We start from the raw sequence: 27,802 nt of genomic DNA, 5'->3' as shown, positions 1-27,802 counted from the left end.
TCTCCGGGTGAAGGTAAGAGCGCAGCCACGGCTGGTGCTGCCAGCCTGTTGTTCTCATCCTGCCCGGGTGACCCCGGCCGCAGGACGAGAGGAATCTGCGAGCTCAGGTCGACACGCTGCTCCGCTCCGCTCCGCAGCTGCCTTCTGCGCGAGCGGTACAAACACTGCCACCCTCACGTCAGTAGAATCAGAGCTGCTTGATGAGAAGGACTACGAAAAAATATTATCGCTCTCACCTCTTCACTCAGTGCCCACAGCTTACCTTTGTTAAATATGAAGCGACTCTTTCAGCGATTAAAAAAGGTCTTACGTAGCACTGGCTTGGAACTCATGACCTGCAGGATGGCTAAAAACTTGTTTCGCAATAATATTTACTCCACGTCCTTTATGATTCCCTTACCGCCTTTGGATTTTTCTTTTCTCTCATGAAATCATAGGAGTAATATGGAAAAAGAATTACAGCAAGCAAAATGCCAGCGTGTGAAGGAGCAAGAACTCCTTTCAGAAAGGCACTTGTTTCCCTGGATTTATTGCTCCTTTTGCCCTTTGCTTTCTGCTTTTTTCCACTGTTTCGGGCAACTTAGACGCATTTTGTTCTCCAGTCTGCGTAGACCTTGGAATAAATTTGTTTCTTGGAATAAATTAGTTTCTTTGCCTTATGGCTGTGTTCAAGCGCCCTGTGGGTCACTGCATGAGATGGGCACTCTATAAAAATAATTCGAATTGAACTGAATAAATACTGCACTGAAAAGTAATGTCACCTCAGTTGATACACCTAACATTTTTACATAACGCTCATTCCCGAAACTCGACGTTACTGTACGGTGAAAAAAAAAAACAAATGTGCTCGTACGCCTCGTGCAGTTAGACTTTTTTTCATGTTCTGTCAGTTTCATTTTGTTATATAAGCCAGAAGTATTCAAAAATACCCTTTGTGAATCTTTGAAATCTTTGACATTGGAGAACAGCGCAGGTGAAAGTAAAAGTTACGAATACCACGGGATAGCATTTTGAAGTACAGTCACTTTATAATATCGTAGATACCAGGGAAATGTTTAGTGGCATTACCAGGGTAAATGCTTTCATACACGTAGGATTACGTGGGTTATAGTTTCACACTCTGCTACATATTGTAATCTCAGGAGTTTAAGTGCCTTTCTCAGAGGCTGAGCAAGAGGGCTTCTCGTGGGAATTGAACTTGTAACCTTTTTGCTTTTAAATCAAGCTCCTTAACCGTACTGTTAAAGAACATTTTTTTATGTTCAACACGCTTTTGATTCAGTGCGAATTCTTCCTTCGGGCCGAGGCCCCTGTCGATCCATTCCAAGTGCAGGACCAACCGGTCTCGTCCCATCAAAAGCGCACCGATCGCTGGAGAGTCCACATCACCGTGACTAGAGAGGACCGGTGTGTGTTAACCGAAGACTGAAAACGCTGGGAAAAGGTTATTACGAGAGACAGAAAGGCCCAAAGTTTTTGCATGAGCTTACATAAGGCCCTGGGGAATGCGAAAGCGTACTCATCACGTGAAGCGAAATCGAACTCGCGGCCGGGATGTGTGCAGATATAATGTCACGCTGAGTCTGGTTTCCTGTGGCCGGCTGCTCAGAACGAACCTAGTCGGTGACCTGTCCACCATGGTCGTTTGTTGACTTTACCCTTTAAGCCCTTCCTGGGTTCTGTTGTAACTGGAGTAACCATTGAATTTTCGAGCAAAGCCGGTGAAGTCAACGATAGCTAGCTACCTGCTGAAGAACTGTTGAGCTTTTCCTCATTTTATTCCTGTTTTTTTAGCATAATTTTTATTTCGGCACATAGCACAGAGGAAATTGAGCAAAGAAAAATATATTTGCTATTTTACTTGTGTGAAAGACAATGTAGACGTTGTGTAGCTAACTTAGGAAACACTTGCGCGGTCCAACGACAGGAACTGATGTATTTGATGTGACATTTTGATGGGATTTCTTGACACAATTCACCGTCCCTTCGGATTTTACTTGATCTGATTCTACGCCGTTTCGAATCGGTTGTGGGCGCCAAGCAGTCACACTTCATGGACCACGAATGCGATGCGAAGGATTGAAACCTTGCAGTTTTAGGCCTTTAGCTTCTCCGCTCAGTGACCGAGTTTGAGCGCCAAACTTTCTCCATCGCGTTTAACAAGGGGGACGGAGGTCGTTGGGAACCATTTAAATGAAGCAAGTGGAGCCAAGGTCACAAGTATTGTGTGGATTGGAGGCAAACAAGACACAGCGAAGGAAGGGGTCATAAGGACATTAGTTTTACTGGAGCCGTTTGGCACGATTGCGGCCGCAGGGCTGCCGTGAAGCAGCGAGTAGCGCTGGCGCTTCGTACAACCACAACTGTGGTTTTCCGGTCCGCCTCCGTGTGTGTTGAGGCTGCGGGTTCGAGTGGTAGCCTTGCTTTTCTCCCACATTCCTGGGAGTGTGTCCTGTGAATTGGTGACCCTCAACAGGCCGTGTATGCGACTGAATGCCTCCCGGATGGACTCTGTACTACCGTGACCCTCCATTGTGGATAAATAAATACCTTTTATTTATGTAGGGTCACTTTTGTGTGATAATTATCAATATAATTAATCCTGGACCTCGAATGACCGGTTTTTAGAATGACCAGATAGCCCAATACATAAAAAATACCCATTTGAAATATATAATATTTTCCAGTGTTTAAAAAAATGTAAAAAACACAAAATGTTTTTTTAAACTACTTAATTGAAATATTGCGCTTCAATTCAGTTTATAATTGAGTAGTGAAGTATTGAACAAACTGAGCGAACTACTTATCGAAAGGAACTGGAAGGAAAAGTTGTATTTTTTTCTATCTCCTTCCTCTCATCTGTAATGTTTCTCATAGAGTTTTGTGCTTAAACACCTTTTGTTTAAATATTCCAAGTGATTTGCAAGCATACAGCTGTGAAATACACAACACAAAATATGATATTAAAATTTGTGAAAAGATTTTATGTACAATAGCATTTATAACAAGATTTTCTTCATGACAGAATGATTGGAAAATCATATGACGATTCCGTGACCAGATCCGCCCCATTAGCCAGGAAGAGCTGTGATGAATTGTGAGGAATTGTGTTACAAATGATTTATTGTGACATTTGGTCGCTTTGAATTAGATTGTGCATTGATGTAATTTAGCAAAATGAACTTTGTTACATCAATGCGTGCTGTTTTATTGGCAAAGAGTGCCAAGGTCAGTGGAGAGAAATGCTTGTTTCCTCTTCTGTTGGGCCTGGTCTCTGTGCAGCACTGACACTTGTCTTTGCTTCCACAGTCATCGACTTTTCTTTCTTCCCCGTAGGGTCGGACGCAACAAGCGCAAACCTGGTCTTGAGCTCCTGCGGTCCCGACCCGGTGAGAAACGCCGGACCGAGTTCTGTTTTCACAATAACCGTGTCGTCGCTCCCCGAGGACGTGGAGAGGAGAGCTCACCGGCACAGAGCAAGACGCCTGCTGTCCAAGTTTCCCCCCAGATACACTCTTTATTTCCATTGCTGCTGATCAGCCATGTCCTCACCCTCTCTGCCCCTGCCCTCCCTGCCCCCCAGCCCCTTGGCCATGGAGTACCTCAACGATTTCGATCTTCTCAAGTTTGAAGTGAAGGCGGACACCTCTCCCGATACAGCATCCTGCCCTCACGCCGAAGCTTTGCCCCATGACCCCTCCAGTCCCTATCCGAATCACCCGCCCCAGGACTCTTGCATCAGTTCTAGCCCCTACGACTCTCTTCCCCCTTCCCCAACGCTGAGTGACACCCACCCCCCTCCCTCGTCCTCCTCATGTCTCTCCCTGTCTTCGCTGTCCTCCTCCTCGTCCTCCCTGTCCTTCCCCCTTCCTGTCCCAGGTGGGCACCCCTATAACCTGTCTCATGGCTCCAACCCGGGCACCAACCCTGCCTCCCTGGAGGACTTGATATGGCTCGCAGCGCTGCAGCAGCAGTTTGGGCCCGATGCCGTGGGACCTGTGTCGGTGCTGGGGGCCCTTGGTGGGGGGGGCGAGAGAGGAGAGAGGGAGAGGGGCCCCACCGGGGGGTTTCTGGGCTGCGAGGATGCTGTGGAGGCCCTGCTCAACTCAGCAGCTGTAGCAGTCAGCTCACAGGTGAGGTGTTCATGTTTACAAGTGCACTTCACAAAAGAGTTATAAACACAGACATCTCACAGCTGCTGAAGCACAGTTAGTTACTCCAATACCACAGTTTTGCTGGCACACATTACATGAGTAGCTCATGTACAGTTGATCGGAAACACACAGGTGCTCATGACTGATGACGTCATGCAAGTTCATGGGGCGGTTAGGAGATCAGGAGAGAAGTGGGTCTGAAAAAGATGTGTTTTCAGACACTTGTTGAATGTCAAAAGGGATTCAGCAGCTCTGAGGAACAGGGGGTGCTCACTCCATCAGAACTACTGAAATTCTTTCAAGATTCAAGGAAGGTCTCAAAGCCATGTGGTTTGTCTACATACATGCTTGCATTCATTTTTGTAGATGGAACGTTGTGGGGGGGGGGGTACCTGCAAGTTTTTTGCTGTTTCTCTATGTTTGAACAGTAGATTGAAGTGTCCCCCCTAATTGGGGTGATTTATCCTTTCCTCTCAGAAGCTCATTGTCCTGTGGGTGGAATGGATGTACCCTGTTATGATCATTTTTCCCTTTCTCTCCCTCTTTTGTCCTCTGTCACGCTTTCACACACCCACTACCTCGTCCTCACTCTCTCGTTCCAGTTTCCAGCGCTCAGCCAGAGTTGTGGCAGCAGCCAGCAGGACTCCAGCAGTGACAGCGGAGGTGACATCTCCACCTCAAAGGCGACAGATGCATGTCAACGCCCACTCATCGTCCTGTCCTCCGGCCCGGCTTCCCTACCCGGCGTCCCTCCCTCTGTGCCCTACCCCCAGCCTCCTAGCCCAGAGGGGCGACCCCATCACCCCCATCACCACCATCTACACCCACATCACCCTCATCACGTTCATCATCACCATCATCTCCATCACCAGATGGCCCAGGTACAGGGAATATGGAGGGAGCAATACTCAGGGGACAGAGGGCTGAAATTAGAAATGGAGTGTCGTTCTTAGGGAGGAGAGCAGTGCAGTGATTAGAGGTTATTTCTGTTGGGGGGGGCCACTTTGTCCTCTTTCTGTCTGCCCACCTCACATCAGGTGAGCAGCAGAAGCAGAACCCAGTTAAGGAAGGAGGGCATCATGGGTGTTCACTGGGAACTTGGAAAGGGTTCAGCTGGTGGAGGACTGAGATTATGAATTAATTGGTTGAGATGGATGTGTGTGAGCCTTCACGTTTTGAGAAACGTGTGCGTTCTCTCCTCCCCTCTGTGTCATCAGGCCGTTCGGAGTGTGTCTTGATGTTTCAGTGCTGACATGCCGTGAGGCTTTATTGCATTCAAAGAACCGCTCGTTGAGCAGAATGATTTAATAGAAAATGTTCTATGTTCCTCTCAGTATCAGGACAAATTTATGAAGAACTCCACTCATTATTTGCAAATTATTACTAATTTTTCAATATGAAATTAAAATTATTATTAGAGGTACCGTGCACCTTTGCATGACCAAGCTAATGGGGGGTCCAGTCATGCGATTGACATGTTATTCCAGCGTATCAAATAAGTGATAAATGTTTAAAAAATCATTTTGACGTATTTTGTCTCGTTATATCTAAATAAAACGTTTTAACAAAGCATATCATAATCACACAAAATAAGACAATTAAACAGACAATAAAATAGTAAAAAACAATACAATAAAATAATCACTTGTGTAGTAATTGAATGATGAAATTGATGTGCTTTGTACTTTTTTGTACTGTATCTTTACTCTGCTGTAAAGGTACACCTCAGTACTGTAGCCCCAGGCAAGTGCTACAAATGTATACATCTATATATTTATATCTATGTTGTGTGTGTGTGTGTGTGTGTGTATATATACAGTATATATATTATTTTCAAATCACATTAATCCTTTAGTGTATTATATCAGATTTGTTCTTGGAACAAAGAGATGTTATGAACCATAAAAATAAAGTGACTTTCTAAGTCCCAACATATGATGTACAGTTGTTTACGTGTTCAGTACAGTACACCATAGCTCTGTATGTGAATTCTTTGTTTTATACTAGATGTGCTGAACTGTGTTTATTGTTAAAATGAACAGTATATTTTTAATACATTTTAAAAAGCAGTATTGTGGTGCACCGGACTGTATAATAATTCTAATATCTGGCCCTTCGAAGTGCGGTCATGTGTAGATGGACTGTAATATCTGTAATTTGTTTACAAAGGCATTCAGCGGACAAGGATTCAGAATGTGCAAATAGATGTACTGGCTTGAAATTATTCGAGGGTGTAGCCGTACCCGGATTTCAAAGATCCGCTAAGCGTGCGACAGGACGGCCGCTGCTCTGCCGTAGGTACCGGACGTGTGGCTGCGTATCTCTGCTTCTGCACTCGAAACCGAAGCATCCGGTGCAGCCGCACATGAGAGGAGCTGTTGGAGGCTGTGTGCAGGAGCGGGCAGCTGGGATTATGTATGCTATAATTGCTGTGCATAATCCCGCTCACTGTCACACACACTCTGTCAGATTAGCCTCGGAAATTTATGACACATTATAGACATGTGCAGGGGAAATGTGCCTGTCAGTCGTACACAGGTGGCCATCACCTTCCCTTTGCCCCCAGATTCACCCTGACCTTTCCGGTATCGCGCCAAAGATAGTGGCGGTCAATCGGATTGGGTACCATCTCATACTCCGAGCCATCTCCCCTGGTCTTAATGTGGCCATACAGTAATGACCTGTGGAATTGCAGTACTTTTCAGTTAGTATTTTTACTCTTAATGTGTTATGATGAGGGGGTGCGGTGGCGCAGCAGGTTGGCCCGGGTCCTGCTCTCCGGTGGGTCTGGGGTTCGAGTCCCACTTGGGGTGCCTTGCGACGGACTGGCGTCCCGTCTTGGGTGTGTCCCCTCGTCCTGTGTTCCCGGGTTAAGCTCCGGCTCCCCGCGACCCCGTATGAGACAAGCGGTTTCAGATGATGTGTGTTATGATGACGAGTGAATTATCGGTTGCCTTGCCTTATTGTGGGGGGTCATTTTTATTATTATGATTATTTAAGTAGCTTATGCGAAGGAACTCTTAAGTAGCTTATCATTTTATACTTTATCCTTTTATACTGCATTATAAATTTACTGGAGTGCTTTGGCCTTTTCTAAACAACGCAGCATGAGCGTCCCACCCGAGGCTGGCCAGCAACTGGGTCTCAACCAGCTTTACTGCTGGACAAGACCACGTGCGCTACCGGTGCGAACAATGTTACGGAAAGTGAACGATGCGTGTTGTCTGCCGGCTGTTCAGTGCGCAGTGGAGGAGCGGTTCACGGACGAGCAGCTGGTCAGCTTGTCGGTGCGGGAGCTGAACCGCCACCTTCGCGGGGTCAGCAAGGATGAGGTGGTGCGGCTGAAGCAGAAGCGGCGAACGCTCAAGAACCGCGGATACGCCCAGTCCTGTCGCTACAAGCGCCTGCAGCACCGGCACGCGCTCGAGTCGGAGAAGCATGTCCTCACGCAACAGGTGGGCCGCGTACCTGGTGCACGGCCGCAGACGCCGCACGACCGCACGCCCAACATGCACGACCACCTGCTTTAAACAACACCGCACTGCGTGGGACCGCTGACTGCGCGCCGACAGACTGCATGACCGCACACCCCACGTCACACGCTCTACACAAGCACGCGCCGTAAGAGACCAGACCGCAAGCCGACACGTGGCAAACGGCACAAAACGGAAAGAACACGACCGAACACCCTACCTGGCCTCGTACCCTACACGAATGCGCCTGTTATTTAACCGCACCCTCTCGATGACACAAGAGCCCTTTTCCCTCCGGTTCGACCCAAACCTAACCCCATCCCAGATTTTTACTAACACGGGTCGTTCAAAGTCTAATATTTTTGTCAGTAGTACTTAAATCCTAAACACTGTATTCGCAAGCACATGACGATGCCTTCCCCCTTCCCCGCACCCCCTTTCTCTCTCTCTCTCTCTCTCCCCCTCTCTCAGCTGGAGCAGCTCCAATGTGAACTCTCCAGGGTGCTCAGCGAGAGAGACGCCTACAAGACTCGTTACGAGAAGCTTATCAACAAGAAGGACACTCCGCCCACCCGCGGCAGCAGCCCTCCCTCTCCCCCGGACTACTTCCTCTGAAGGCCGCCGACAGAGAGCGAGAGACAGACGCGGGACGAGCGCTGGAACCAGCAGATCGCCAAACGGCCGACTGCCAGGAGGGCGCGAGCGGGACGGCGCTTCCGAAACGAGCCGCTTCAAATCAGGGTGACCATCGTGACTGTTGAGTAGAGCCAAAGCATAGGAGACACGTGCAAAGAGCGAAATCGTAGAGATGCTAATTAAATACCACTGTGAAACATAGCGGCGCTTCCTCACATCTCGGCGATTCCGCGTAGCCACGTCCCACGCTGGTGAAATCGGGGTGTTAATGTCTTTTCGAGAACAGCGTAAGCCGAGCGTAACTGCGATTGCGGCTGTAGCGTCCTACATCTAAAAAGTAATTTATGTGGGGGGGGGGGGAAGAAGGAAAGATATGCAAGAAAACGGAAATAGCCTGAGCTTGAGTAAATTGCGCAGTTTTGACACGTGGCAGGCGAGTTGTGAATGAGTGACGAGTGACTGGCGAAGGCCGGTGGCAGGACCCCAGCAGCGGAGTGTGTGAGTTCCTACCAGAAGTGGATTGAAGCAGTGATGTGCTCAAAAAAAAAAAAAAAAAAAAAACAGATTTGCTTCACAATGAAGTTCCTGGAGGTGCTGCTGTAGCGTCCGTTGTAAATACGTTCTGCGTTAGCACGCAATACCTCTGAGTTACTACCTTCGCGCGACAGCGGGCCCGTGGGTGTCAGAAGGTGGAGACGTCCTTCTGCGCTGATGATCTTGCAGTACTTCTGGTCTTTCCATCGCTACAAGCGCTCAGCAGCAAACACGTGTGCGTTTGACATTTCGAATGTTCTTCCACGTTTGCGTCGGCAAGCCTGGGATTTGCGTCGACCCCTGACAACGCGGTGCCTCCGCAGAGCCAAGCCCACCGAGGGGGGCGGCGGGGCGGCGGTGCACCCAGGTGGGGAGCTCCTAGTTCTTTGCCCTCTCTTCCGAACGGGGCCTCTTTAACACCACTGATTGTCCCCAAGCGCGCTTTGTCACATGACCATTTAATATTGGCCTGGCACATGCGCACGTTGGTTCCGGTCAAACTTAAAACAGAAAAATTTAGGTCACGCCCCCCTGTTCTGCTCCCCTCAACTGCAGCCTGGAGTTGGCACAGGGACTTGTAACCAGAACGTTGCTGGATTAAGTCCTCCTCCCTGCTATTGCTCCAGTGCCCTTGAGCAACATACTTACTGTGGTTTCTTCCAGTAAAAATACTCATCTCTATGAATGGATCAGACACCCTGATTCACTTTGGAGAAAAGCATCACGTAAGCAGTGGATTATTGTTTGCCTCCGTTTCCATGTGGCTCCGCGCATGGTGATCGGGCTCATGGCTCAGCTTCCCCAGAATCTGCTAGTAAAATGAGTCAGAAAGCGTAGAGGAGGTGTGAGAAGGCGTTACGCTGTGTGATACCAGTCGCTACTCCCATACCTGCAGGGGGATCGAAGTGGGACGGATGTTATCGCAGCCTTGTTGTCTTCTGTACAGCTTTACTACTGAGATGACGTGACAAAGGGCCTCGATCTAGTCCTGTGCGTTAGCTCAGCCAAGCTAGACTTCTTCTGATACATATTTATCATTTTATTTACTTTTCTTCTCGTGTTTATTCATGAACTTACTTTCACTACGTGCGGATTGTGTGTTCTCATGAAGTTCTTTTGATTGGTGTTAAGACGATGGAATATAATCTCTCTCATACTGCCCTTATGATGAGTAATTATTCCGATGTAGTGCTCCGTGACCAATAAAGAGAATAATTTGTATCATTCCCACAGTGAGGATCTTTTTCAGGCTGTTCTCTCTGCCTCTGCGCAGCGTCCCTCTCACCACGACGCCGGACGAGCTCTTCGCTTCGTCCGCTATCCCTCTCTTCGCCACCGGTTCCAGTTTGACGTGGGCATGTGTTTCGCACCCTGCTCTCCCCCAGTGACGATGACAAACACTGGAGTCCCATCCATCCCCCCCCCTTTTCTGGTCGGGAAATAACTGGCCCGTACCCCCCCCCCCAACCCCCAACCCCCAACCCCCAACCCCCACAGCCCTTCTGTTCTGTTCAGCCCTCTGCAGTTTCTCTCTGTCTCTCTTTCTCTCCCTCATTCACTTTGGCCCTCTATAGAAAACGAATGACCCCCAGCTCACGCTTACGCTTTCTGTGCATGTGTGCTGTGCGAGATGACCTCACCCCCTCCCCACCCCCGCCCCTTTCGCTCCCCCCTCTGTCCCAGGTCTGTATAATAGGAGGATAAAGTACATAAAGCCCCCCTAACTCTGACAGGCCAGGGCTATTGTGGGCTATGTTCACACACATTGTTGCGTTCGAACGCACAACTCGCACAGAACCCTCTCCTGCACACACACGCACGCGCACGCGCATCCCTTCCACAGCGCTCTTGTGCTGTCATACTCCAACACCCACACGCACACCAGCGCTCTCTCTCCGAAACACACACAAATGCTCCTGCGCTGCCAGCCGAAGGAGTCGCACACACGCTCGTGATTACGCTTATTTGTCGACTTGCGGACGGAGGCGTCACCTAATTACCAACTATGTGAAAAATTTATACTCATTAGGTTTTTGTTTGTGTATAAATGTGGCACCTGAGCACGATGTGGACAAGGATCTTGGTTAAAAGTGGCAACACTAAGTACTGAGGATAAATTTTGCCACAGCGGTAAAAAAAAAAAATCCTTCAAAAAACATAGTGCTTCAGAGATGCTGAGCAAAATGACACTCGGACGTGAATGTATATGCATCCCCTACGTGCGACTGCTCAGCATCTCACCACAGCTACAGCTGCCCCCAAAACTGTACTATGAATCTACTAGTGGAAGGTTTTTACACTGATTCTGTTCTCAAATAAAAATTTCAACATCCTACTTAGAAGCTTAAAGTACAGCTTCTGAACTCAAGAAAAAATTTTACAAATCAATACCTTCACATCGGATCTGACCTATTGTTTTCACGCAGAACAAACGCAGCTGGGAAACGAGACTTATTGTAACCTGTATTATCATTAAAAATATGCCTTCTGGTCTCTGTGTTCTTTGTGCTCTCTTACAGGCCTGCAAATCAGGCACATGGCAGCAATTCTAGGGAACGTGTTGTTCCTCTCCCCAGATGATGCCTTAACTGCGACTGATCGTACCTTCAAGCGTTCAGATAAGTTGAAGTAGAAAGATGTAAGAGGGGGACAGCGGATCCAGCAGTGTTTAGGGCTCTTTCCTTGTCTGAAGATCCCCCATTCAAATCCTGCTCCTTAGATACGTACCCTAAGTCACTCAAGGAAGAATAATTCAGTTACTCACTATCGTAAAGTCCTTGTCCAAGGCCAAGTCAGGGTCATGGTGATCTAGAGTCTGTCCCAGAAGGACAGGGTGCTGAGCCGGTTAGAGTACACATAGTCAACTGAAGTCTGGGAAAAATAGCCTCCTCTATAGTGGGGTAAATCATTGTAAAATGGCCTGTCTGACAGTGTCAGTCATCATAGACCAAGACATTACTTGAATCAAGTACAATAATAATGTGGTGTTATTTTATTAATAATTATTTATAATAAAGGGGCATGGTGGCGTGTTGGCGCGGCAGGTTTGGCCGGTGCCCGCTGTGTGCCAGGTCTGGGATTCAAGAACTGCTTGGAGTGCCTTGCGGTGGACTGGTGTCCCGTCTGGGTGTGTCCCTCGCGGCCTGTGTTGCTGGGTTAGGCTCCGGCTCACCGCCACCCCGCTTGGGACAAGCGGTTGTTGACAATGAGATTTTCATTCATTTATTTATTCGGCAGATGCTTCCCCCAAAAGCAACGTACAGCTCAGAGGATACAATGCATTCAGCAAGAGACAAAGAGCTTTCCATACAGACACGATTGAAAAGTAGAGTTTGTGTGATATTGCAATTTTGCTGGAATAAATTACTCATGTAGCAGCCTGTTGAAGTGAGGTTTAAATAGATAATCTTAGCGGAGAGTACAACACAAATGTATCTCCCAGAAGAAAGGAAGAGAAATGGGTCGAAAAGCGATGAGTTTTGAGATCCTTTTTAAATGCTGGGAGTGTTTCAGCAGTTCTGAGGGAGTTCCTTCCAGCAAATCGGCATCAAAACTGTGAACTGTGGCGTTTTGAATTATTGATCTCTTGTGAGGTGGGCAAAGAAGCAGCCCCAAGTTCTTGGTTCTTAATTATCAAAGCGGACGGGATGAGCGAGTTGTTCAGTTTGAAAAAAATGCTGGTGACAAGTGGATGGACTAGCAAGAAGACAAGAGGGTTCAAGTCATAGAAAGGGTAAATTGTTGAGGTGGGTCACCCAGGTGGATATGATGTCTCAGAGAAAATGCAATGCGAACGGCTACGTCTGTTTTGGAAGGACTGGGAAATAGAAACATCTAAACTTTGTCTAAATGACAGTTATAAGAGAATCCATGAAAAACTATGAACGAGCTAAGGGAAACGGCATAAAAGGAGACAAGTAAGGGACCCTGCACTGAGCTTTGTGGAACACCAATTTAAATAGACTAAAGGTTAGAGGGCAAATTCCTGGTAAAATCTATCTGCATGGTAATATTCAAATTATTCCAGTGCCAATCATTTGATATAAGCTATTCTAGTGAGGTGAAAAGGATCCAGTGGCTGACAGTGTCAAATTCTAAGAGATAAATAGGAATAAAAACCGAGGACGCATCTCTAACTAAAATGCTACGTTAACACTTATTAAGCAGATATTTTTCACCCAACCAGCTTACAATGATTTACCCGTTTATACGGGGAGGGGGGATTTTTGCTGGGAACAAGTTATGGTAAGTAACATTCTACAGCAGGAGGTGGAATTGAAGTGACAGCAATTGTCCTTCTAAGTGACAGCAGCTCTAACCTGTACCCAAGCTGCTGTTTATAGCAGCGTCTTTATCTGGCAGTCATAAACAGTGTGCTTTGTGTGAACCACCCGGAAAATGATACTTTGGACCAGTGGTCTCCAACATGGTGCCCACGGGCACCTGGTAGCCCGCACGTAGTCTGTGAGTCGCCCACCAAGCACTTTCTATAAAGAGGCTCAATTTTAATTATTGATTTTAGTTTTTTACTATACTTAGAAAAAAATGAAAAAGTGTTATGTTAACATTTCACATAATGTTAAAACATCAGATAAAATCATCATTTAAAAAATTGAAATATTTAGAAGTTTACGCATGTTATTGTTATCGTACAGCATACGTTTCTCGTAGGCTATTCGGCGAGTTGAGGCGGTAGAGAGCTGACGGCATAAACAAGGTGAAATCAACTATAACAAAAAAACTACAAAGGATTAATTATGGCTGATGGTGCACCAAGTCCTGCAAAAAAAGAAAAAGACTTCTTACTTTAACGAGGAGTGGGAGACAGAATTTCTCTCCACAATTTCAAAGGCAAAAGTGTATGCCTCATCTGTGGGGCCCGGCTAGCATCGCGGCATTCAAGAGGCGCAACGTGGAGAGATGCGATTTCACCATAATCCACAAGACCTTCAAAAGCAGTGATCCTCCAGGTACATCACTTAGAAAAGAAAAAGTTAACGATTTGAAAGCAACATTAAGCAGGCAGCAATCATTTTTTTTTTTTTACCAGAGCTGCTAAGAAGTCACAGGCTGCAACCAAAGGCTTCATTTAGGGTTGCTCATTTTCTGACAAAACACAAAAAATCGTTCTTGGATGATGAACTTGTCGGGATAAATGACTATGATAGCGAACACACTGTTTAAAGATCACAAGAATGGAGATGAAATCATGTCCGCGCTCTCCTATGTTCAACTCGGGGCGAACGCGATCGCAAGACGAGTCACTGCTATGTCAGCGAACGTAAAAAAGCAACTGGAGAAAGACTTAGGTTCGTGCAAATGGTTTTCCATCCAGTGTGATGAGTCTGTAGGGAAATGTGTTCAGTGCAATGTGAAAGAAATATTATAAATGTACATATTTCAATAAATTTTCTTGAAATATTTTCCAGGATTGATTGTTTAATAAAAAATATTAAAACACACACATTTTCTGAACCGCTTGTCCCATAGGGGGGTCACGGGGAGCCGGAGCCTAACCCGGCAACACAGGGTGTAGGGCAGGAGGGGGAGGGGAGACACCCAGGGGGGATGCCAGTCCATTACAAGGCACCCCAAGCAGGATTCGAACCCCAGACCCACCGTAGAGCAGGACCCACTCTAACCCACTGCGCACCCCCCCCCCCATATTAAAACAGCTTGTGAGAAATCATTAACATTTTTTATGCCAGGATATCAAGATATTTCATTATCCCTTTGACATAATGTTGTTAACTGAAAGTTAAAAAAGCACCATTGTGTTTATATTTATTACACACACACACACACACACACATTTTCAGAACCGCTTGTCCCATACGGGGTCGGGGGGAACCAGAGCCTACCCAGCAACACAGGGCGTAAGGCCGGAGGGGGAGGAGACACACCCAGGACGGGACGCCAGTCTGTCGCAAGGCACCCCAAGCAGGACTCGAACCCCAGGACAGTGGTCCAACCCACTGCGCCACCGCACCCCCTTATATTTATTATATTTATAACAAATTCTATATTTTTTTGAGTATATCTAACAAGTAGCCCTCTAGACTATTTTATCCCTTCAGGGAGCCCTCACTCACTAAAAGGTTGGAAACTCCTGCTTTGGACGCAGCTCATCACCTAGCACATGTCAATCATCTCACCTGGAGGCAGAGAAACGCTGAACGTCGAATGCGCTTGTGGAGAAAAGCAGCGATTTGCTGCCCCCTTGCGGCAACACGCGGCACCGGGCAAAAAGGTAAAGGGCGGAAAAAAACTTGTCCTAATTTCCAAGATGCGCCGCTACAGATACAGTTGAAAGGGAAAAGCGTTCCCTGTGGAGGACAGGGTCCGAGAGGACTCCACGGAGGGCGGGGGCGGTGTGGAAGCGGTTCGTCTTTGGCGGGGGGTCTGTCCTTCCTGTGAGTCATGAATGCAGACGGAGTGGGGCGGGAGCGGTGCGAGCCATTGCGCTCACACACACACACACACACCATGTATACATACAGTGTGATCGAATAATCGTGAGGGAGGGGAGAGAGAGAGAGAGAGGGAGAGAGAGAGAGAGAGAGAGAAGGAGAGAGGGAGGGGAAGAGGGAAGAGGACACGATATGCGCGTTAGTGTGACGGTGTGAGTCCAGGTAAGTGAACGGCGCTGTGTGTGTGTGTCGGTGGGCCCGTGTTCCCCAACCCCCCTCCCCCGTACGTGAACGTGTGTACGTGTACGTGTACGTGTACGTGCGCGCGCGCATGACACGGATCGCTGTGTTCGCGGGAGAAGAAGGTGAGGGTGCGTGCGGTGCGTCCAGGTGTGTCGAGGTTCAGCGTCCAGAGGAGGGATCGGGTCACCGGAGCGCATCGCAACCGTCCGGTCCAAGCGAAGTCCAAGAGTCCGGCCCATCCGAACCGCGCTCCAGTGTCACATCGAGTTCAGTGCTGCTCCTTTTTCCTGATCCTCCGCTCCGTCCTGCCGCTGCCGCCGCCGCCGCGCTGTCACCCCGAAAGAGGCGCGTGGGCGGCGCCCAGAAGACCATGTAAACGGACACGTTGCCGGTGCGACGGGAAGTTTGAAACAGCGCACACGTTCGTTTCTCCCTCTCATAGCGGTGTCCCTCATCCCACTGAGACTGACTGAATGGAACCAGAGGTGATGCCTGCGGCCGTTAATTTTTTATTCTGATGTCTTATTCCTCTGTCAGCTTTTTGCCTTCAATGACCTTATTATTATTACTCTGATTATTATTGCATTGCTTGCTCTTGGCACAGTTGTGGCTGCTCCTGTCCCCTTGCCATAGAGGACCGTCTTGCATCTTTCTCAGGTGCTTTCTCTAAGGTGGTATAATGTAGGAACGCACCGCGGTCCTGCCTGCTTGTCTTTGTCACGCTCCGCCATCTCTCGGCGACTGTCACAGCTCGACCCCCCATTAATTCATTACCCCTCTCGGCTGGGCTCATTGTTCCTCTCCCTCTCGTCAGCAGCCGTGGCTTCGGCAGCTCCGCTGGTTTGATGGTGGCGTTAATATTAATGTCGGAGACCCAGTCCGGGGGGTGAGGAGCGTGGCGATGAAGGCTGAAGCGGTTCCCTACACAGTGGAAAAAATGATCCACTGGTTATATGCAAAGCGACACAAGGTGTTTGCTGCGAACCGCTTCCGCTCGATTTTAAGGTGCTGCAAGGTGTAGCCAAGCAGTAACCCGTGCGTCCGAAGACACTGTGCAAACAATCAGGTTAACGGCCGTGCGTCACACTTTCCGTGGACGCCTGTCCGCCCACCGGCGCTCCGCTGAGGACACCTCTTCGTACCGGGCTGCAAGCGAAGGGATTTCAGAGGGCGGAACGCCGCAGCCGATAGTGACCGCAATTCGCGTGCGTCCTGCAGACGCGTCTGTCGACAGGTGTTTAGGAAGTGGACAAGGTGGCGGGGAGCGTTATGGCCCCATCGAAGGTCCATCGTCCTGGGTGCCTGTGCTCCGACGTGGAGGACACATCCTGGTGGACAAGCGAAAGGAGAAGCAGAAATGAGGAGGCCTTCCTGCTCACCCTTATTTGTAAAGCAGGAGGCTCTTGCATCCAACGTTGTACTGGAAGGATGTAGGTTTGAACCCCACCACCTGCTGTAGAGCCCTCGAGAATAGTACTTGCCTTACAGCGCTCCGGTAAAAATATACCCTGCTGTATAAATGGGTAAACCATTGTCGGTGGCTTCGGAAGAAGGCATCAGATGAATAAATGTAAATCCAACTTTGCGGACACCCAGTCGTGACGCGTTCTCTGCGTGGGGGGGAGCGTGATGCTGAATGCTCTCGTTGACAAGTGACGTCCAAAAGGACTCTAAAGTAATATCCCGCCATTGTGTGTGAATTGTATTGACGCTCTTTGTGTGTCCCATAAGCGCTCACACGCTGCAGCGGTTAGGTGGACAGTCACTTGAGCAGGGGTAGCAGGTGGCACAGTGGTTAGAGCTGCTGCCTGTGGGCTCGAAGGGCTCAGGTTTGAATCCCACCACCTGCGTAGCACCCGTGATCCAGGTATTTACCTTGAATTGCTCTGGTAAAAATTACTCCGCTGTATTCAGCCAGTGAAATAAATGCGGTGTTGCTGCTTCGGCACGTTAAAGGCCTCTCTTGTTCGGCTCAGCGTTTTGCTGTGTGAAATCTGCAGGTGCCTCCCGAATGACCCCCCCCCCCACTTACTGAATTAATGGCATCTCTTTCAGGGCAACAGTATGACTCTCTCCGCCGCACCTACACTTCGTAGAGGAAGCACTCCTCTGCCTATTAAGCACCAGCTGAGACGGGAGGAAGCGGTAAATGAGGACTGTGACTGGGCGCCGGGGCTGGATGCCCCTTCCTCGCCTTCGATCATCTTCGGCGCCGGCCCGGAAGAGTCGGCTCCCAGGGTGGCGGATGGAAGCCAGGGCGGACCTCTCCGGATCGTGCTGCTGGGGCAGAATGGCGTTGGGAAGTCTTTGTTAGCTCTGGCGCTGGCGGGAGAGCTTGACCGTTCGGCGTCAGTGGATTCGGACAGCCAAACCATCGGTAAATGGGGAAATTCGGAGAAATGACGTGTGTGTGTGTGCGTGAGAGAGACAGATTGCCTGAATAAGAGTGTGACCTGAATGAATTAGGTTGTGACTCTTGTAACAATGTTACACAGACTATATTGCATCAGTAGAGGTTGTAATGAGTTGTTAGTAAGTTATTACAACCATGACTGCGATTGTTCCTCAAGGGGCGGTTGTGTTGATGTTGCGAAGAGTCGCTCATCTTGTAACGAGTGACGCGTGCGAGCGATGTGGGGTATTTGTGTATGAATGTGTGTGTTTGGTCTGCCGTCGGTTTGCTTTTGCGCTTCGTGGGTCTGCTGGCACATTTTCAGCCTGAACGTTGGGTGCGGATTTTGGGCGGCTGCGTCTCACCGCGCTTCCTTCTCAGGGGACGGCTACACGCGCACGGTGACGGTGGACGACGAGGAGAGCGCCGTCGTCATCTACGACAACTGGAAGCAGGTCGGTGGATTTTCTGAGCAGCTTTGGCTCTTGTTGACTAGCAGTACTTGGTGCTCATGTCTTACCCAAGCCTTATGCACTGCAAAGTCTTCTTGAAAATATGACCACACATCATGGTTGGAGGCTTTAAATGCAAAGACTAGCTAAAATTATGGAAATAAATATGCGCTTAACCGATAGCGTTGTAACAGTGGACAATTAACATGGAATGAAATGTTCGTCCGGCCTCTTTGTGGACATGACATCCGGCCGCCATATTTGTAGTTTTTTATGCCAACATTTTATTCCGGATGAAGCGACACACAGTGCTGATATCGCTGAGAAAAAGCTTTTCCGATACGTCGTATTAAGCGAAGGAGTTAACTGTTCCTCTGTCTTTTCTTTCCTTTATTGCTGTTGTTTACATTTACATTTATTCGCTTAGCAGATGCTTTTCCCCAAAGCGACTTCCAACAAACTCTACGTAGTGTTACCAGCCCACACACCTTATTCACCAAGGTGACTTACACTGCTAGATACAGGTTTGAGCTTGCGATTGAACTTCAGTTGTTGTTCTTTGTCGAATTCTGACACCTTTTATGTCTCGTATTCACTCCGAGGTAAAAGCGCTTTAAACGTTTTCACTTTCAGACGTACTTTCAGATTTTTCTTCATGAATTTACCGAAGCACCTTTCGATTCTGGGTTCTGTTTGGTGCATCTCAAAGAGTATTTCATCACAGGCAATAACCATGTCAAATATACCATTTCTTTTGTCTGCTCTATGTAAATAGCTGGGTGCAGGTGTGTGTTTGGGACGTAGCAAAGTGCTTCAGAACGGAGAATGGATTTAATAACCGCTGAGCACTCGGTGCCACCATCGCTGAATTGTCTATTGAATATTTGAGTAAACTTCATATCCATATTGACATTGATTTATTAAAGCGCCATAAGACACGATGTCACGTTGAAATTCGCGGTTCAGTTTGCATTGCGTTCCAGATATAATAAAATGCTGTTTTCATTCTAGAAAGCCTGCAAAATGTTCCCTTTGTTACTTGGCCCTCATGTTTTTTTTAATGGCTGTAAAATGGAGGGGGGTGGAGGGGTGAAGTGAAGGAATGTCTGGACGGCCTCCTGAACTCCAGGTTGAATAATTTAAGGCGTTCTTCCTCGCTCGGGGCTCGACGCGGCGTCTAAGCATCTGAGCTTTGCGTTGCGTTGCTTCGCTTCCCCATCCCCGCAGTCTCTGGAGATGCGAACCCCCGCCCGTCCCCCCTCAGGAAACACCGTCAGGACGATCCCGCGCATCGCACATCATCCTCTGCCCAGCCGATCTCAAGCGGGCGTGGGGGAGGTGGGACGCCACCGGCCCCGGTCCGTCGGCTTGCTCTCTGGAGCAGTGCGTCACGCGCCGTGCTGAATCAGCCAGGCAGACGGAGGCTGGGCGTCCAGACCGGTCCCCCTGTCCCATCTCCTGTGCGCTGAAGAAAACACAGGCACGCAAAAGCACAGATGGAGGATTTAACAAAAAAAAAAAAGCAGAAATTGGAAATAGGACGCAAAGAACACCTAGGCTCTAAGCATAGCAAGCACACAGAAGATATGTTTCACACACGTGCGCGCACACACACACACACACAAATACACAGACAGATGGGAACAGATCTTCTCTTTGCTGTTTTCGGTAGAACATTTTTAGGTCACCCTATAGCCTAAAACAGCACACTGGGGATGGGTTACATCACAGCCCTGTGAAATGACCCCAGAACATCGCACCAATGATGCCAGCGGCTTACTTCGGGTTTACTGACCTCCGCAATCCCACCCCTCCCCCGAGCCCCCCCGGGTTACTCTCTGCAGGAGGAGCGCGTTCGTCTCGGCATGGAAGTCACGTGTATAAAGTCCAGCTGTCTCCATGTGTGTTACTTCCAGCAACCAGGCCGTGTCCCAGGGATCTGTGTTGATCCCCCCCCCCCCCCCCCCCGGCTCGGCTCAGTTAAACAAGCAGACGGTGGGGGGAGTTATCAGCACTGGCAGCTCCACACCCCGCTGCGCCACCGCATGTCCCAGGGCACTTCTGGGTACGCAGTCAGGACAAACATTCAATTATGAGCTTTTTATCCCTTTTCTTGTGTAAACAAGCAGGAGGTTCTGAACACACACACACACATTTTCTGCATCTCTGGAGCAACCTGCTGTTCTCGCATCATGCGAACCCACCTTTCGTGAAACAACGCTGAGGTCAGAGGGATCACTGGGGTCTTGGCGATAAACACGCCGGGACCACAAAAGCTCACGATATTGTACTCAAAACGCAGAAAACATCCGTTTTTTTAAATATACTTTATTGCGCAAGATTTCCTCGACATTTATGTGACGTTTATTCACATGTATTCGGTTGGCACACCTACATTTATTGATTTATTCATTTAGCAGACGCTTTTTCTCCAAAGCGACGTACGTCTCAGCAAAAATACGACGTGTGCATTACGTTAGGAGAAAGGGAGACATGGTTGCAGACGCGTGATTGTTAAGTAAACCTAGTTTTCTTTCCACTTTATGCACCGATGTTCATCGCGCGAGTAGGTGCCCAAAACTCAGAACGGACGACTCCTGATCGGTTTTCTCCAAAGCGATGTACGGCGATTATTAACGAGTATTAAACGACTCCTTTACGCTGGCGCACACTACCTGCGCTCATTACCACACACACACACACAGTTCAGGTGCAAATTCCACACTGACTAAGCTGGATTTGAACCTGTGTCTAAAAGCGCAGCCCAGGTGCTGTGAGGCACTAGCAGTACCAGATTTATATTTACAGTTTATATAAAAACGTTAACGTTATGTGTAACGTGAATGACAGTTTGTTTTGTTTTATCGATGAAGGTCTTTGGGTAGAACAATAGAGGAAACGCCCCCCCTCCCCCGCGGCCTTCGTCCGGGGCGATTCCCTACGCGCGATGCAGAATACGCATCCGTCGTGGCCACGCGGGACGAGCGAGACGGCGCAGGACAGGGGTCCGAATACGGCCCCAGGAGCGAACGCGGCCGACGGGGACATTACTGGAGGAGCAGATGGACGCGGGGAACTCGGCCAGCACGTGCTGTGCCGTGCTGCTCTTGGGGGGGGCGGGGCGGGCAGATTGACGGAGCCACACACAGATGGTTGGATACAAGGGACGCGGCTGAACTGAGAGGCGAAGCAGTCCGTCCACACCGCCACCCCCTCTCTCGTTCCCACCCTCAGCCGTCCTTTGTTAAAATGTTACGACTGATCGTCTTTTTCTAACATCAACACTTGCGGTAGCAGGGTGTCAGTAATTCCCTCCATCTGTACACCTTGGTGACCCCCCTCCGTCACCCGTGTACTGAACTCCGTCTCTCGGAGGCCGGTGCCAGGTGGCTGGGCTTAGCGCCTCGTTGCTCCGTATCACCGCCCCGCATCCCACCCCACCCCCACCTCCAGAGAGATGAGATTTGCTTTGCCAGGATCTGGATGGTTTGGCCGTCTTCCGCTGGGAACTGTGCCTCAGCTCCTCTCCGTTTCAGCCAAAGCGCTTCTGTCCCTTGGAAGCACTTCCTCTCTCGTGCCGCCACGTTCTCCGCACCTCCGTAAGGGCTGCCGCTGTTCCCTGCGGCGTGCGCGCGCGCGCTGGACGCGAATGGAGGCGGCGTCTGAGCACTATCCCTAGGGATGGTGGTCTTCGCATCCTGGAGACCCCCGAGGAGGCTGCATGTGTCCCCCTCTCCGAGGGTTTTCCATCTTAAAACTCCTCTCTTTGGAAAGAGTGCACTGCGGTGTAATGTTAGCACAGGCCATTTATAAACAACTGTTAGTGTTTTTTTTTTTTCTTGCATCTCACAATCCAATCAATTTCCAACGAGATTAAATGGAATTAGAGATTAAGGCCCACAATTGGGAAATGGTTTGCAGAGCGCAGGCCATACGAAGCGGTCTTGGTCCAAACCGATCCGTCCTCACGCATCTTTGTGACCCCCCTCTGTCCCGCAGGACCTGTCCACCCTCCAGTGTGAGGTGTGTCTGCTGGTGTTCTCCGTGACGGACCGCCGCAGTTTCCACCGCGCCGCGCAGCTCCGCCTCCTCCTGAGGGAGACACAGCCTCAAACACCCATCATCCTCGTGGGCAACAAGAGCGACCTCGTGCGCTCGCGGGAGGTCAGCACAGAAGGTCGGTCTCCCCTTCCCTGCACATCTGTCCCTCCCTCTTCCTCTACTTTGCACAGTGTTTATCTCACCTGTAAGTTTTTTTTAAAAATGTCCCATTTGCCCATGACCACACTTCAGGTGACCGGCTATCAGAATGACTGGATTCCAGTTCCCTCTTAACGACCATTCACTTATCTGCTTGTCAAAGTTGAGGTCGTGGTGGTTTGGACCCTATCCCAAAAGCATCCTGGACAGGATGCCAAGAGTTTAGTGTAGGATAGCTACATTCTCATAGTCACACATTATGGGCGATTCAGTCACCAGTTCATCTGGAACACATCTTTGGACTGTGGGAGGAAACCAGAGCAGCCAGAGGAAACCAGCGAGGGTACAGGTTGATTATACAAAGGCCACAGAAACAAGAGTCAGATTCCTACCTTGGAATAAACAAAGCGATCTTTGGACTAAGACCCACTTGGTTACTAAGTGATCTGACACCTTTCTCCAAGGTGCCTTACAGTAATTTTCCCATTTGTAATACTGGGTAATTTAACTTCCTAAATTCAGGGCAAGTACCTTTATTAAGGGTCCTACAACAGGACGACTAGATTCCAGCCTGGGTCAGTGGTACAAGCTGTAACACTTGTGCAACCTGAACAAACACTGCCTTTAAATGAGCCTCCCTAAACCCCCGCATCCACCACACCCCCTATGGGAAGACTGCTGGGAACATCCTTGGCAGCGAGGGCCACGGCCTTAGGCGGGGTCTGCGTCAAAGATGCTGCAGTGGGTCCCGCTGCCTCCTGTTTACCGTGGGCGGGGTTCCCTGACATTTGCATGCAGCAAATGTGTGAATCCTGCCCTCTTCTCGGTACCCGACGCTCGTGAGCGCTCCGTGGCCTGCGATGAGGGCCTGAGTCAGAGAGCTAAAGCAAGACAGCTTGGTGGACGAGGTGTAAATTACATTCACAAGCATATGTACAACCATCGGATGGGAATGGAACATACACCGATCAACCGCATTAAAACCACTGAGAGGTGAAGTGAATAACATTATCTTATTACAGTGGCCCTTGTCAAGGGGTGGGATGTATCAGGCAGCAAGTAAACAGTTCTTGAATGTCATGTGTTGGAAGCAGGAAAATATGGGCAAGTGTAAGGATCTGGGCGAAATTGTGATGGCTAGACGACTGGGTCAGAGCATCTCCAAAACGGCAGGTGTTGTGGGGTGACCCTGGTATGCAGTGGTTAGTACCTACCAGAAGTGGTCCAAGGAAGGACACCTGGTGAACCAGCAACAGGGGCACGGGGAGCAAAGGCTCGCCCTTCTGCTCCAATCTCGCAGAAGAGCTACTGTAGCACAAATTGCTGAAAACCTTCATGCTGGCCGTGATAGAAAGGTGTCGGAACACAGCGCATCGCAGCTTGCCGTGCAGGAGGCTGCGTAGCCACAGACCGGTCAGAGTGCCCATGCTGACCCCTGTCCGCCACTCAAAGCACCTACAATGGGCATGTGAGCATCAGAACTGAACCATGGAGCAATGGAAGAAGGTGGGCTGCTCTGATGAATCACGTTTTGTTTTAGATCACGCGGACAGCCGAGTGCATGCGTGTCGTTTACCTAGGGAAGAGATGGCAGCAGGATGGACTATAGGAAGAAGGCAAGCCGGCGAAGGCGGTGTGATGCTCTGGCCAATGTTCTCCTGGGAAACCTTGGGTTTTGGCATTCATGTAGATGTTGCTTTGGCACGTACTACCTACCTAAAGATTGTTGCAGAGCACATACACCCCTACGTTCTTTCGGTTTGAAGAACGTGACAAAGAGTTCAAGGTGTTGACTGTGACCTTCAAATTCCCCAATGTCAATCCGATCGTGCATCTGTGGGACGTGCTGGAAAAACAAGTCCTATCCCTGGAGGCTCCACCTCGCAAGTTAGAGGACTTAAAGGATCCGCTACTAACGTCTTGGTGCCACATACCGCAGGACACCTTCAGAGGTCTTGTGGAGTCCATGCCTCAACGGGGTCAGCGCTGTTTTGGTGGCACGAGGGGGACCTACACGATATTAGGGAGGTGGTTTTAATGTTGCGGCTGATCGGCGCACGTTCCCAGTAACGCCCTGTCATTAAGGAAATTACAGGAAATTGAAGCGTAAACAGCAGAGCATTAGTACGCTTTAAGAAGCTTTGGAGAAAAACATTTGTATATTGAGCCACTTAACCATTTACACAGCTGGGTAATTTTTACTGTATCAGTTCAGGCTAAGTACCTTGCTCAGGGATACTACAGCAGGAGGTGGGATTTGAACCTGGGTTCTTTGACTGAAAGCTGACAGCTCTGTAACCTCTTCAGCACCTGCTTCTTCCGCCCATCACTTGTGGCACCGGGGTAAAAACGACATGGAACGAAGGAATCGATGCGTCACTCAGCTCACCTCCTACATGGCCCATCTTTTTGGAAGGACACCTTTCATATCCAGATGATCCAAGTCGTACGTCGCTATGGATAAGAGTGTCGACGAATGTAAATATGGTGTAGCGGGTTCTGTATACCCTGAACCGAACGTTGCTTCGCCATAATTAATGCAAGTGTACACATGCAGCTCCTTTCCCCACATTTTCGCCTCTCGAATAGACAGAAAACTAAAATATTCTGTGCATTTTAGCATTTCTGGAGAATCTTGAGCATTCCTAGCTGTTGTGCTCTGGTCGGCTTCTGCGATCGGCTAACCTGCCGAGGAAATGTTTCCACTTTGCCGTTTCTCCAATTTTCGTCAAAGACTATGGTTGTATCGCGATGTGGGCTCTGAGGGAGGGGGGCCTTGCCGCCGTGTGTGTGTGTGTGTGTGTGTGTGTGTGTGTGTGTGTGTGTGTGTGTGTGTGTGTGTGTGTGAGAGACACTTGCACTTCCCATCCCTCTGTCCACCAGAGGCCCACGCCAGTGCCCAGCTCTTTGATGGCCAGTACCTGGAACTGTCCGCCTCCCTGGATCACCGCACCGCAGAGCTGCTGGAGGGGGCCGTGAGGGCGGCGCGAGGCCACAGCCCGGGCCTCGAGTGTATCGACGGCAGCCCCCGGGGGGGGCGCAGGGAGAGCCTTACTAGCAAGGCCAAGCGCTTCCTCTCAAGCCTCGTCCCGCGGTACCCCCGCGAAAGGGACCGTGACAGGGAGCGGGGCGGGCGCGTCTTCAGGCAGAAGTCACGCTCCTGTCATGACCTCAGCGCGCTGTGACAGAAGCGTGAGGGTGGGGGTGGGAAAGAGGGAGGTGATGGATTGGGGGTGACAGACGACACAGGAAAACAAATATTGAAGGGGAGAAGGCGGGCATGGGGGGGGGGGGGTGGAGATGGAAGTATGGAAGGCAGGTAAGCGGGAGGAAAGAAGGGCGGGGGGTGATAAGACAAGTGGGTTTCAGGGGTGGGAGGTGGTCTCATGGAGGTTTTGAGGAGAGACGAGTGGGATGGGAAAAGGAATCGCAGTCAGGTTCCCTTACAACGCACCCGATTCTTAGGTGTTTTTTCTAGAAACCCTTAGACTGCATAACTAACACGGGATGTAGACATAGTAGACACCCGAAACTCCCCACCGCCGCACTATGTTTACCGTGTTTCACTCACCGTAGGAGCGCCTCTTAGACGTGGACCTTACAACCACCAGTGTGTGACACACCTCAGCGTGGGCCCAAGTGTTATCTTGCACGAGGCGACTGTAAGACGAGAAGAGGCCTGCTGGGGGGGGGGGTGCAGGATCACATTAGTATTTCTGTAACCGAGCACACACCTGTAAATAGCGCCAAAGGAGCCCTGGCGCAGCGGATGTGCGCGGTCCACGCGCTCCAGTGTAGCGACGCTGCTGGATGAGTCAGACACCAGTGACGTACAACCCGGTCATTGCTCTGCACTGGCACCCCCCACCCCCAGACAGACAATAAACACATTTTGTTTGAAATATTCGCAGGTAGCTTCCTTGTGCCTTTGTTTTGTATATGTAATTCTTGCATTCTTATCCTGACAAGGACTGGAAAATTGTGGTAATGGTGATAACATTTGCCATCGGCAATGGCCATTTCGCTCCTGCAACCACAAGCATGCAGCCCATCCCATTAGACACATCCTGCTGCCTACGTGTAGGTTGAGTTAAAGGGATGTTACTTACAGGCTCTACGAATCCAAAAGTGGAGTAAATTGGGGCAACCCCAGTGGCAGAATTCGAACATCTAGTACAGTAGAGCCTGGGGAGGCTGGGAGGGAGGTAAAAGAATGGAGTGCCAAGTGATAGTTGCTTGGCGACTGTTGTCAAGGAGACAGAGTCCTAGAGCCTTGTGACATCTGAATTTGCTCATATTTGTATTTTTGTTGAAAAAGACAAGAAAGTGCAGGGAAAATTAAGGGGGGGGAGGGGCAGGAGCTGACACTACGTAACAGGAAAGGTGCTTAAACAATGTATTGATCACACACACATCTGCACATGTATCTGGTTGTATGAGTGATATTCATTCGTATGCATTCATCAAGCTACCCATCAGCATCACACATCCAAATGACCCGATCTTACAACTGGGTTTAACTAGGCTTGCTGAGACGAGACAACCACTCACACGTCTGCAAACCCTTGACACCGCAGTCGAGGATCCATTGCCTATAAACATCTAATTATTGCTCTAATGGCTACTGAACGGCCGCGTCCAACAGCATAAACACCCACCACAGCCTATTTTATCCCATTTGTCTCCATCTCGCCTCCCACTCACGCATTAACCGGCCACACAGAGAGCGCCAGGGCACCGCAGCAGCAACTCGCCGACACTGCACCGGTGTTCCGGTGAACCACAGCGGCTTCCAGCCGGACCGAGGAAAACGGAACCTCCTCAAAATAGACAGCTCTCTCAAAGGGTGACGGGAGCATCCAGCAAAGTGACTCATCCCCCTGGCATTCCCAATTCACTCGGTGTGCGGTGGCAGGGAGAAGGTGGGAGTTATGGTGGGTGAAAAATCAAAAATACCACACAGCAACAACAGAGCATCTCACATTAAAAAGAGGGAAAAAAAAGTTGCTAAACGCATTTTCATAACCTCTCTTCAGGACTTGAGCGCTGCATCCTCCTTTCCAACATGTTAACAGCAAATAAACACTAATTACTGTCTTACCATACTGTGTGGTATCGACAGTGAACACTACGGTAAGACCTAAAGGTTTCAGCGCACAGAAAAACACTGAAGCCAATGAAGAGTTCATTCTACAGTTCTGACGATGCTACCATACAAAACTGAGGCCTGAAACAAAACCAGCGGCACTTGTTCCCAGGTGGGTGCAGAAGCCTTGTGATGTAACACAGGTTCGGTCCCTTGAGCGAA

At 49.4% G+C, this 27,802-nt stretch overlaps 2 protein-coding genes across 3 annotated transcripts; both read left to right on the top strand.

Annotated features, from left to right (window-relative positions):
* Positions 1-3,542: 3,542 nt before the first annotated feature.
* nrl (neural retina leucine zipper) lies at positions 3,543-8,695 on the top strand. The gene is made up of 4 exons (XM_018757998.2): positions 3,543-4,133; positions 4,757-5,035; positions 7,394-7,609; positions 8,099-8,695. The coding sequence occupies exons 1-4, from the start codon at positions 3,543-3,545 to the stop codon at positions 8,240-8,242; spliced, it is 1,230 nt and encodes a 409-aa protein (XP_018613514.1). The 3' UTR covers positions 8,243-8,695.
* A 6,672-nt stretch (positions 8,696-15,367) lies between these two features.
* On the top strand, positions 15,368-26,400 carry rem2 (RAS (RAD and GEM)-like GTP binding 2). 2 transcript variants are annotated; one of them, XM_029258842.1, is made up of 5 exons: positions 15,368-15,429; positions 17,506-17,827; positions 18,224-18,297; positions 22,294-22,471; positions 25,378-26,400. In XM_029258842.1, exons 2-5 carry the CDS (start codon positions 17,515-17,517, stop codon positions 25,677-25,679), a joined length of 867 nt encoding a protein of 288 aa, XP_029114675.1. In that variant the 5' UTR covers positions 15,368-15,429; positions 17,506-17,514; the 3' UTR covers positions 25,680-26,400. The 2 variants fall into 2 exon arrangements, with proteins under 2 accessions (XP_029114675.1, XP_018613515.2); XM_018757999.2 differs by lacking the exon at positions 15,368-15,429 and adding an exon at positions 15,533-15,935.
* The last annotated feature ends 1,402 nt before the right edge of the window (positions 26,401-27,802 follow it).

The sequence above is a fragment of the Scleropages formosus genome, chromosome 1 (assembly GCF_900964775.1).
Source record: "Scleropages formosus chromosome 1, fSclFor1.1, whole genome shotgun sequence".
Classification (NCBI taxonomy): domain Eukaryota; kingdom Metazoa; phylum Chordata; class Actinopteri; order Osteoglossiformes; family Osteoglossidae; genus Scleropages; species Scleropages formosus.
The sequence above is the reverse complement of the archived record's forward strand: the minus strand, read 5'-3'. Positions and strand labels throughout refer to the sequence as shown.